This window comes from Acomys minous (genome assembly GCF_964271855.1).
Source record: "Acomys minous genome assembly, chromosome: 1".
Classification (NCBI taxonomy): domain Eukaryota; kingdom Metazoa; phylum Chordata; class Mammalia; order Rodentia; family Muridae; genus Acomys; species Acomys minous.
In genome coordinates this window covers 18,761,957-18,774,334 of record NC_140483.1, presented here as the reverse complement: position 1 = coordinate 18,774,334, position 12,378 = coordinate 18,761,957, and the positions used below count along the sequence as shown (strand labels likewise).

Sequence of the window (12,378 nt, the reverse complement as noted above, 5' to 3'; positions counted from 1 at the left end):
AGCTCGTGCAAAGCCACGCACCCGTGGCCTGCGGCCCCACCCACACGGCCTTCTTCTTGGCCCCGCCCTCCTAGAGCTCTTCGGCTGTCCCGCCTGCGGATCCTCCCTCCCGGAATCTCCTGGTGGCCCGCCCTCTGACTCACACCCTTGGCCCCGCCCCCAGAGGACCTCTGACTCCGCCCTCTGAGTTGTGGCTCTGCTCTGAAGTTCTGGCTGCTGGCCTTTTCTTCCCTCCCAACACTGGGGCGCATCCCTGCCCAGCTGAGGCCAGTCCCAGAGTCCAAGCAGCTCTTGCTCGGCCTCCTTCACCCTTTAGCAATGGTGGAAACGGGAAAAAGCCTTACAGAAAAAGGAAAGTTAATTCCTTTACGGAGATAAATTAGTCACAACGGGTCCTCACAGCCCATTACCCCTCAACGGGCTCAAAAGTATCATATCCATTCACCCGTTCAGCCATTCACCTTTGCATTCATCCATTCATAAATATTTATGAACGCCTGCGCTTAACTAAGTTGAGCGTGCTGAATGAAATGCTCCCTTTCCTGGGAAGCTATAATAACACCCACAGCCACCTCATACACTCAATAGAAAGAAAACAAAACACCGAAAAGCACGAACTATGTGGCGCCAGTGAAACAATCTTACAAACAGAAAAACGGAGGTTAAAAAACAAACAAACAAACAACAACAACAAAAAACAGCAGGCTGAGACTCCACTACCGTAAAGCTGGAAGATAGGTCCCAGGGCTTATGACAGTGTGCTGAAACGGTGAGAGGTGGGATGCCTGCCACTTTTAGAACTTTAGGATAAGGAAGGGAATAGCGTTGGTGTGGCACCTAAGTTACCCTGTCTCTGGATGCCAGGCCCTTCCCTTCTTGCTCTGCAGTAGGGGTATCCTGATACACAAACCCAGCCAAAGCGCTCCACTAGAGGTGACCTCTTGCGCAGTGCCCCCGAGGCTTCGATCTAAATCTAGCAGGTATAGAGAGGATATATTTAGAACAGCATGCATTTTCCACTGGACCTTTCCCCAGCAGCGATGAAAATATAGCACAAGTCAAATATAGATTGTGAACGTGACTTCTTTAGGCCCTCATTCTGTCTCTGCTGCAGTGTCCCCAACAACTGCACACAGGAGGAAGATGTTCTGAGCTGCACTTGAACCTGGCGGCCACTAATGACTGGTTTGTGAATGTTAAATTGATGTGCACCGACTTATGTTAGTTGTAGTGCATCTCTGAATCCCCCAAGAATTGGCTAGGTGGAGAGACAGCCTAGAGCAATGGACACTAGCCAAGAGGCAGTGTGCTTTTCCCTCAGAATCTTGATCTTATTTTAAAGGCTTCTAACCTGAACTCAGCATCTACGAGACCTTTGAAACTCATCTTCCCTGAAAAACGTTTTTACTTTGTATTGTAGACCTATATGACCATTTAACAAGTTTTTTTTGTACCCACTGTGTTTTCATCGCAGCACTCTTTCTACAGAAAGATTTCAGTGTTAGTTGAATCAAGGAAGGAAAGACTCCTGGTATTTTTTTCCTAAAGCATTCATTCTTTGACACGGACTCTTTTCCTCATAAAGCTCACTTTCTAGAGGTATTGGGAGAGAAGATGATAATAATTGGTTCATATGTAAGATACCAGATGGTATGTGCCATAAATAATTATAAGAGAGAAAATAGAGGAAAGAGAAAGCAAATGTGCTGGTTTTTAGACAGCTCTGCATTTGAACCCTATGAATAATAGGGCAGACATGACCAGGTGGGACTCTATTTGGCTCTTTGGAGGAAAACGAGGAAGCTGGTATGACAGAATAACAGGAGATGAACAGGGAGAAGTGGGTGAGCAGCAGTGCTTAGGCCTCTGTCGTGTCAACCTATAAAGTCCAGAACAATGCCTACAGAGGAGGAATGAGAACAATGAATGAAAAGAGTAAAAGCCTGTGGGGGGAATGTTTAAGCATTTTGATCATTGATAATTGTTTTTATAGCCCTATGAAGTATTAAGAGTTTTAGAGGACTTGATAGAAATAGGCAAGATACTACAAATATAACTTTCTTTGTTAATAAAAGTTTTCTTATAAATTTCAGAATTATGTACTGGTGGGTGTTACTGTTTAACGGACAATTTCCTCCATAGGATTGTGTGTTTGACGACTTGGTCCCTCTCTGGTGGCACTGTCATAAAAGCTAAATGGAATCCTTGGACATGGTTCCCAAAACCAATCAGGCAGTATTCCCCGGCAGATCATCTCCAGTGGGACCCAGACAAGCCTAGCAGTGCCTGGTCATCAGGAGGCCTGTGCACTGGTAAGAACCTAAGCCCTGCCACAGGCTTCACATAGCAGTGCCAACAACTCCTCCTTCCCCAGGAGTGCTCGTCATTGCCTTCTTCCTTGAGATGGGTTTGACTGTGGTGAGCCAGATGTAAAGCGACCTACTACCCTGCTCTGGTTACTTGCTTTTTGTCAACTTGACACAAGCTAAAGTGTTTGGGGGAACAAGGAACCTCGTTGTGAAGATCTTCCACTAGATTGGATCGTAGGAAAGCCTATGGGGCATTTTTTTTTTTAAATTAATGGCAGATGTGTGAGGGTCCAGACCTGGGTTGTATAAGAAAGCAGGCTGAGCAAAACACGAAGAACACGCTGTAGAGGAATGTTAATTCAGAACATGGCAGCTCTGGCATGAGATCACAGCCCAAGATCTTGTATGTCTGTGTGATCCAGCTGGAATACAAACATGCCCTTAATCCAGGAGACAGCGGCAAATAGATCTGAGTTCAGGACCAGCCTGGTATAGAACAAGTATAGCTCTGGTATACTGGTAAAGAAAAGCATAGGTCCAGGTGCGGTGGTACATGCCTTTAATCCAAAACGAAGGGAAAGTTAGTTTACAGAAGGAAGCACCCATGTTTGAGAGTGAGGTCTTCAATAAGAAGGTGATGAATCAGAGAAGATTTGACATAATGGGATATACCCAACTCTGTGTATCATATGGTGGGGGGAGGAGGTCCCCTTCTGCCACAGGTCTAGGGGAAGAGAATAGAGTGAAAAAGGGAGGGTGGGGAACAAGAAGATACAAGTGAGGGGATAACTATTGGGATGTAATCTGAATAAATTATAAGAAAAAAGTTAGACTTGTAAAATAAATCAATCAATAAATAAATGTCAGCTGGGAGAAGAGTTTGAGCCAGAACAGCTGAGTTGAACAAGCCAGCCCAGAGCTCAGGAAGAACAAGTAAGGGTGAGTTTATTAAGCAGTAAGTCTCGGGGATTGAAAACATTCTAGGTCTAAGTTAGATCTTACAGAGGCTGGAAGCTTTCAGAACCAGGCCAAGATTAGCAGGAGGCAGTAAGCCTCCCACATGACAATAGAGTCAGGAGAGTAAAAGTTACTTTTTTTTTTTTTTTCGAGACAGGGTTTCTCTGTGTAGCCTTGGCTGTCCCGGACTCGCTTTGTAGACCAGGCTGGCCTCGAACTCACAGCAATCGGCCTGCCTCTGCCTCCCAAGTGCTGGGATTAAAGGTGTGCGCCACCACCACCTGGCCTAAAGAAGTTACTTTTACACAAGCCAGTTAGCAGTGCTTCTTCATGGACTCTGCTTTGGTTCCTGCCTCCTGGTTCATGTGTTGAGTTCCTGCCCTAACTTCCTTCAATGATAGGCTGTGCTGTGGAAGTGTAAGACAAACTAAACCTTTTCTTTCTCAGGTTGCTGTTGGTCACGGCATTTTATCACAACATCCTACCATCACATAAGGGGGCATAGAAAACGCCCATCAGAGGAATGGGCATTTGCAAACTACTTACTTCGAGAGCCTTGCATTGTTCCCAATCTTCAGAACTGTGAGAATAAAAGTAATGATGTTTGCAAGTTACTCGGTGTGACATATTTTATCGTAGCAATACGAATGGACTAAGACCAATGGAACAGAAAACATAATATCTAATATAGTGAACAATAATTTCACTTAAAAACATTTTAAATGCATGCATGCGCATATGTTCACGTATGTAAGTGCGCTGCTGCCTATGGAAGGCAGAGGGGGGCATTGGATCCCTTGGAGCTGGAATTACAGGCAATTGTGAACTGCTTGATGCTGAGAGCTGGTCCCCTGGAAAAGGGGGTATCAACTCTTAACGACTGAACTGTCTTTCCACGCCCACCAACAGTTTCCTAATATCACCAATAATCTTGAAAGCATTTAAATTTGTAACCATTTTGTAAGAATTGCTATGTTTTAGTTTGAAAACCTAAATACAGTCCACATACCGTCTGAACCTCTGCCATCTCATGCTTGGATTATTATTCAAAAACTGCTGTTCAACCAGTCTCTGTTTCTCCCACTTTCCCTTTCTTGGTTTAATTTTCACCAAGTCTCTGCAAGAACCGTTTTCACATACAAGTCCTATCAGGCCACTGTTCTGCTCAGGACCTTTCCACGTCTTTCAGAGAAAACACCCAAGTCCTTATGACACACCTCTGTGGTCCTACTGAATCTAGCCACTAGCCGGTGACTCTGCAACAACCTTGTGTCCCTGCCTTTCTTTCTCTTCCTACATACCTATGCACTGCTAGAGTCTTTGTTATTTCTCAGGCGTGTTGAGCATGTGCAGATACCAGGACGTTATTCCCATGGTTCACTGTACACCTGCTTGCCATTTACCCACACGGCTTGTTACCTCCCCTGCGGGGTTCTGCTGAATATCTTTTTATTAGTATAACTTATTTCCCCTGGGCCCCCCCAACATACCCTAGTACACACACCTTTATTCAGTCTTCAGAACATTTGCCACATTCTGGAATACCAGGTATGTGCCTGTTTTTGCCATTAGATTGTGAGTTCAAGAAACTATTTCGCTCACTACTGTATCACTGCTGTCTAAAACACCACCATAGCATGAAAGAGGTTTTGATAAATATTTGCTGAGTGAAATGGATGAGGAAGTACAAGAAGTTGTGGGTGAGAATTGTAGGAAAGATAGTTCCTTGGATATTGCCAAATAGCATTTGGAAAGCTTTAAAGAAAAAACGGAAGAAAGATAAATACAGTGAGGCAATTCTCCATGTAGCAGGTTTATAGAAATTTACTCCCCTAATAGCTAATAGTCAGAGATGGATCGAAGGATGGATGCCTGCTGCTCAAAACAGAAGTGCCCCCAATGCCATTTCCTTCTATTCTGAACTCAGAATCATGCAATATTATTGTTTTTAATGATTTATATTATTATTATTATCAGTAGGCCCGGCTAACAATCACTTAAGACACCGACACTTGTTATATTTTAAAATAGCCTTAGTTAACCTGGGGCAGGGCAGACATTAATCCTCTAAACTACTTCCCATAGTGGGGCAGGTATAGGATCCCTGCCTCAATCCCATGCCATCTGCTTTGAATAACTTCTATCAAGCTACCTCCCATCCATAATCCCAAAGACTTGCTAATGTTCTTCATCTGGGCCGAACCTCCATCCACACCTGCCATGTGCTTCTCTTCCATCTAACCCATGGCAGCCTTCTCCTCCTCCTCCGGTCTTTCTCCTTCATCCTCATGGCAGTCTTCCTTTCTCCTCTTGGAACCTTCTCCTCTGGTCTCTTCTTCTTCCCAGGATTCCTCTCTCTCCTCCTTGGGGCTCTTAGCCACACCTATCTCATCTGCCCTGACCAGGTGGGATGGCTGTTAATTAATTAGCATCAATGGAGAAGAGAAGCAGAAAGGCCTCTTCTTCAACTGGCTTCTCTTGAAAAATTCTCCCCACAAAGATGCCTTCCATATCCTTGGCTCCTTTTAGTATTTTAATTCAAGGTAAATGCATAAAGGGAAAAAGAAACATTTTTATTCTCCACGGCTTCTAAAAATATCTCTATTTGTGTCAAATAAGACAGATGATGAAATATACTTTCATTCTCACAAGTTGGATTTCCATACCCAGGAGAGCTATGGGAGCAAGTGTGAACTTCACTCCCCTAGAACCAGGAGGGAGACAGGCGGCTGGGTGTGAGAAGAGACACTCATTCCAAGGAAAGTGAAGCCTAGTTTCCTCCCTCTACCCAACCATTTTCTCAGTGGACACACACACACACACACACACACACACACACACACACACACACACACACACACACCCTGCAGGAGGTGCCTCTCGGTCTGCGTGGAACATACAGAGATATTATGATGTAGTGAGGTTCACCTGGTGAACAATGCTCACATTCTGAGGACAGAACACTAACACTTCTGTCTCTAGGAAACGCAGCAGGCTCCAGCTTTCCTCCTGCTAACATCCTAGGGGCAACACTTACTCCTTGTTCCCATAGGATGGGGATATAAGAACTAGAATTTTTTTTTTTACTCCACATTGGCACATTTGCCATATCATTTCTGTACAGAAATAAGAGACTCTGCGTCTGTATGGATAGCAGGGATGAAAAGCGGCTCAGCCTTGCACTGCAGATTGAAAATTTCAGAGCAGCCTTGGTTGATTTCGATAAATTGGTTGAACAGACAACAGCCCAGAAAAAGGATGAAAGAGCAGGCTTGTTTATCCCGAAAGAGGGTAAGATGGATGATTACGGGGAGTCCATCTGGAGTTTGTTGATTAGAACTGGGCGGGGCGGGGGAGGTTGTATTAAGGGCCTTGTATTAGGTTATCATCGAAACGCAGTGTAGTTTAAAAGCCAAGACACTGAATGAGGGCCAGAGACCTGAGTTCTTTCTCTGTCCCTCACATATCTAGCTGGACTTGAGAAAGCCCTTTCTATTTATCTGTAGTATGGAGAATTGGATTAAGTGACATGAAAGCATTCTTCTGCAGACACTATCAGTCACTGGCCCATAGTAGTCATGTGGAAGGAGGCCCTTTGTGTCTCTGTGTCACCCAGATTTCTGGAACTGTAATAAAATACCCTAAATAATCAACTGAAGAAGAAGAAAAGTATTTTTGAGGTTCATGTGCATGGTCAGATGGCCTGCTGCTTTGTGGCCTGTGATAAGAGTATATTATGACGGGGCGATGTGATACAAACTGTTCATCTTATGGTAATTGGAATAGACAGGACGAGGTCATGGTCCCAAGGGCCCCTTCAAAGCCATGTACCCAATAATCTAACTTCCTCCCATCAGTCCCACCTTAAAAGGTTCCTTTACAACTCAGGCATGGCAAAGCCTGTTGACCGAGCTTTAGTCTTGGGGATGAATCTTGTGGAACACTAACCCAGACCCGAGTATTCACTCTATCGTTTCTTTAGCCGAGGGCATCATGAGACCACAAGGACTTTTCTAGACAGCTCCAAGTTTCCTGGTTCACTATGATTTCACTCTCTGGGCCACTCTGTAGGAATGACTTGAGTCTGCTGAAGACAGAGGATATTGTCTTTTCAGACATTTAAAAGAGAATCCAATGTAAAGTTCAAAGTTATGTCATAGCCAAGGGGAGCAGTATAGTATATAGTTTTGGGGAGGTGTTAAGACAGCAATGAAGAATAAAAGCTACACTGAAGTTAAAAAAAAAAGAATAAGTTGTAATAAAAGGAGAAGGATCCATATACCTGCTACTTAGGCAGCTTGTGAGTGCTGGTTAATACAGTCATATGTAAGTAAAACTCTCAACTTTTAAGTGGTCAGAGTCAAGCAGGTATTGCTTGAATAGTGTTTAATAATCTGCGGGTCCTTTAAATAAGCATATGTTCATTTGGTTTGCGTGGCAATATGAACAGATAATATTATGGTTAAGTCTGCTTTGCTTGGGAAGACAATGAGATGTAGATAGAGGAGGCACCTGCCCAAGGCCTTTAAGTATCAGGAGGCTTCTGGTCCTTTGGGATCCTCTCCAGATCTCTGATCTTGGCTGAGCTCTCTAGAAAGTGCTCAACAGGGCTTTCCGCTCCCTCCAGTCAGCTTGTTTTACCCCTGGCTACAGCTGATTCTCCAAATTCTCACCATGTTTCTGAGTCCTTGATAGGGTTTCTGCTCTCCTCAACCAAACTCCCTCTCAGAGGAGAGAGCCAGGCCAACTTAGAATTCCTTCACTCTCCCTTTTCCTCTATCCCAATACTTCCTAAGGCAGCGGAAATCCTCCCCTCCTCTCCAATATGATCAATTTACTGCAACAACCTCAAAAATCTCCTTCTTTCCACCAGCCTTGTCCTTTGAATCTAAAAATATGTGTTGGCGTCGCATCCTTGACTCTCTCTTCCTTTAAGCTATTACTCCATGTCTCCTCTTTGCTTTTCTACTAAATTTCCCCACAGCATCTCTGCCTCTTTTCTCATCTACTCCAGGCGGCCCTCCTTTATTTTGCTTAAAATCTATTCAGTGCCTAATATGGATGCCAAATTCATTTTTTTCCTCCCTCTCTTCTTTCTTTTAGGCAGGGTCTCATTGTGTAGCCCAGGCTAAGCCTGGACCTTTCTCAGTGCTGGGATTCCAGGCATGCACCATCACGTTGGTCTTTGTTTCCCCCTTCCGCAGCCCACTGAGTTAACACTGGTCTCTGCCTCTGCTTTGAGTAGCACCTCCTCCTCCCCCTGTGTGTCCGTCTTGCCACTCTTTTCTGGTTTTGTTCAATTCTCATTCTGTTTTTCTTTGTTCTTTCATCCTGTAGTGTGTTCTTGCCCATGTCTTATGGTATAAATGCTGCTGCCTAGCCTCCTGAGCCATGGGTTTAGTATTGCTTTTGAGTGTGCTATGACAATCTTCTCAGGTTATTACACCTAGTGTAAGCCTTCCAGCCAGACTTTTCCTATATAAGTCTAAGGAGAGCTTTTCCTGTGGCTCTGCCATATTCCTGGTTTGCTACCTGTAGAATCCATGCATGCCATCTTGTGTGCAGAGCCGCCCACCAGTCATGCTTCAACCTGCATTTCCAGCACCAGCTACCGGCACCTCCAATCCTGTCAGAAGCTTTCCTGTATTTCTAAGTATGTCATAGTTTTGGTTTACTTTATTTTTTTTTTACTTATTTACTTTGTGAACTGAAACTGTAGCAACTGAACTGCATCCTCATGCCTGAACTTAACTTCTCAAAAAAAAAAAATCTATGTACAAAATTCCACATGCCAGGTCGACTTAGTTAGAATTTCGTGGCCACTTGCCCCTGAGTTAGTACCCTTTTATGTATCACCCAAAACCTTTGGGTGCTATAGCAGACCATTGACTTTCACCAAGCCCAAAGCTAAAGATGTCATTGAATAGCATCTAAACCTGCAGCAGAGCCTTGCCCACTTTGATTTGAGAGATGCTGGGATTTATGACTTTCTTTTGTTCTGTGACTATGAAAGCTAACCACTTCCACATTGTTATTCAGGGCAACTTGAATCTGTTCCCAAACTATGGTCACTCATCCCTGGCTCAAAACAAACTTTTATTCCCATTGAGGTAGGAGCTGTGATTTGCAACAACAGTTAAATTGTTTCTTTTGCTGTATTTTAATGACCAAGTATGCCATTCTCCCAACTTGGATATCTCTCTCAAGTCCCTCTCTCCTCCAATTTTTCAAGAAAACAGAATGTCACCTCTTTGTAATCACTCCCAAACATCCCACAAGCAAAGCCATCCTCACATTCTTACTGCATTAATTGCTGTCTCTAGGAATTTACCTGCTGTATTTAGCCTGCCACATTCATATGTGCTCACTCCTTGACCATTGATCTCTAAGTGGTTTGAAGGCTTTGCAGAGGGAGGACCAGCTCAGAGCCTGGTGTCAGCAGGGGCTCCTTAAACATGTGATAAACAAACAAGTTAGCCTTGCTCTCTTCCAAAAGCTTGCAAACCCAAACCCATGGTGCAAAATTCCTTCCTCTGGAGTTTTTAAGATTAGATTAAAAACCAATCTGCTAGACAAATGGTTTTCTATGTCTATGGGACAAAGTTTAAAGATTGAGGAATGGAAAATATGTAACCCTAACTTACACCAAGCAGATAATACTATCCAAATATGTTTGTATTCATTAATAAATACTGGAAGATGGTGGTTAGCTCAAAAACAGGTGTTTGCCTCAAAAGGAGGCTAAGTAGACTACAGACATTTGTCCTGGTTACATTATTCTTAGATCTCATCAATGAGCTAATAGAATTCAAGTCACCTGTGACCAAGCCACCATCCAGGTGCATTTCAGATAGAACATGTGTTTTTATAATAGCTACATTAACACTTGGATGTATTTATTCTCTACAGGTCTAACCCTGCCTTCCTAGTTGTTCCTGTTTAGGTAGATAAACATTTGGCTGACTTTTGAAACCAGAAAATGTCATTTTTGTACCAAGGTTTTTCAACCATGACACTATTGACTATTGTGCTAAATAATTCTTTGTTCTCTGTGTGAGGGCTAGTAGGGCAGCACTGTGAATTGTGGGGAGTCCATCACATCCTTGGCCTCTACTTACTAGATGATGGTAGCACATTCATCCTTGGCTGTGACAATAATATCACAGCCATTGCCAAATGGCTGTGTGTGTATGTGTGTGTGTGTACCACATTTTCTTTATTCACTCATCAGCTGAAAGACATTTTGGTTGTTTCTATTTTCCTAACTATGGGGAATAGAGAGGCAACAAACATGGCTGAGCAAGTAACTCTGGAGTAGATGTCATGTCCTTGAGCATATGCTGAGTAATGGTATAGCTGGATCATATGGTGGATTCCTTTTATTTATTTGTTTCTTTGTGTATACTTCCCCACGTTGATTTCCATCAGTTTATAACCCTACCAACAGTGATTTCCCCGAATCGTCACCAGCTTTTGTTGCCACTTGTTTTCTTGGTCTTAGCCATAACTAACTGGAGTGAGATGAAATCTCAAAGTAGTTTTTAATTTTCATTTCTGTGATTGCTACAGATGTTGAACACTTTTTAAAATATTTCTTGGTAATTTTTGTTTTTTATTTTGAGAATTCTCTGTTCAGATCCAGAGGCTGTTTTTTAATTGGGCCATTTGTTTACTTGATTCTTTGTTTTCTGAGTTCTTTATATATTCTGATATCAATTCTCTGTCAGCTCTGTCTACGTAGCTGACAAAATTCTCTCCCATTCTGTGGGATTCTTCTTCACTCAGTTGACTGTTTCCTTTGAAGTACATCAGCTTTTCGATTTATGAAGTTTTCTTTTGTCAATTGTTGGTCACCATACTTGAGCAAATGGAGTTCTATTAATAGAATCCCTCCTCCTTGCACTTGTATCTTGTAGGGTATTGCCTGTGTTTCCTTTTAGTAGTTTCAGTGTTTCAGGTTTCACATTTGATCCACTTGAAGTTAGCTTTGTGTGAGGTGATAGAGACTTAAAGTTTTCATTCGAAGGGTTCTTTGTTTGTTTGTTTGTTTGTTTGTTTTTTGGGGGGTTGGTTTTTTGAGACAAGGTTTCTCTGTGTAGCCTTGGCTGTCCTAGACTCGCTTTGTAGACCAGGCTGGCCTCGAACTCACAGTAATCCGCCTGCCTCTGCCTCCCGAGTGCTGGGATTAAAGGCGTGCACCACCACGCCCGGCTTCATTCTGAGGGTTCTTTACCACCTTATTTGGTTTAGTCCTAGAGTTTTTGAGGCCTTTGCAAACAGCAATGTTTCTCTGATCTCCTTCTTACCATGTTCACTATTGGCATGTAGGAAGACTGCTAAGTTTTCAAGTTGATTTTATGTCCTGCCACTTTAAAAAAAAATTGTTTTCTAGTAAAAGTTTTGGGATCTCTGATGTATATCATATTATTTACAAATAAGGATAATTCGACTACCTCTTTATATTCCTTTAATTTCCTTCTTTTGTCTTTATTTCTCTAACAAGTGCTCACTACATTGAAAGGGAGTGGGAAGATGGACAGCCCTGTCTCATTCCTAATTTTAGGCATTGCTTCCAGTTTTTTCTCCATTTAGGATGATGTTGGCTGTGTGTTTGTCACATATAGCATTTTTATGCTGAGGTGTGTTCCCTCCATGACCTTTACCATGAAGGCATGTTGGGTTTGGGGCTTTTTAAAAATGATTTTTCTTGATCTATTGAGAGAATCAGGAGACTTTTGTTTTTAAGTCAATTTATATGATTTATTACATTTTTAACTTAATATGTTGAACCATCTCTAGGACAAATTGCTCATATTAAAGGAAATAAATAGTTTATGCTAAAATTAACTGACTTGAGGAGAAAGTAATTATGACCTATAGAGAAAGACGTGGTTATTCCAAATACCATGTTTCAACATTATAGTTTCATGAAGACTTATAGTTAGAGAACAAGAGGTCATAGGTCAAGCTACCTTTCAAATACATTGATGGAAGCATCATAGAGATGGTTAAAACACAGTTGGGACCTCTGCTAAGGGCCTCTGATGTCACTGAGACCATTCTTAACTTTGGAGTTAGTGGAGATTAGGCTTTGTTCATACACGCAGTAACA

At 42.6% G+C, this 12,378-nt stretch overlaps 1 protein-coding gene across 2 annotated transcripts in view; it reads left to right on the top strand.

The window, feature by feature from the left end:
* The first annotated feature begins 6,228 nt into the window (after positions 1 to 6,228).
* WDR64 (WD repeat domain 64) overlaps positions 6,229 to 12,378 on the top strand; it is a 106,455-nt gene continuing 100,305 nt past the window's right edge. For both annotated transcript variants that reach the window (XM_084785885.1, XM_084785886.1), the window contains exon 1: positions 6,229 to 6,557. In XM_084785885.1, the coding sequence (XP_084642011.1) occupies positions 6,413 to 6,557 (145 nt within the window). In that variant the 5' untranslated portion in view covers positions 6,229 to 6,412. The remainder of the gene's footprint in view (positions 6,558 to 12,378) is intronic.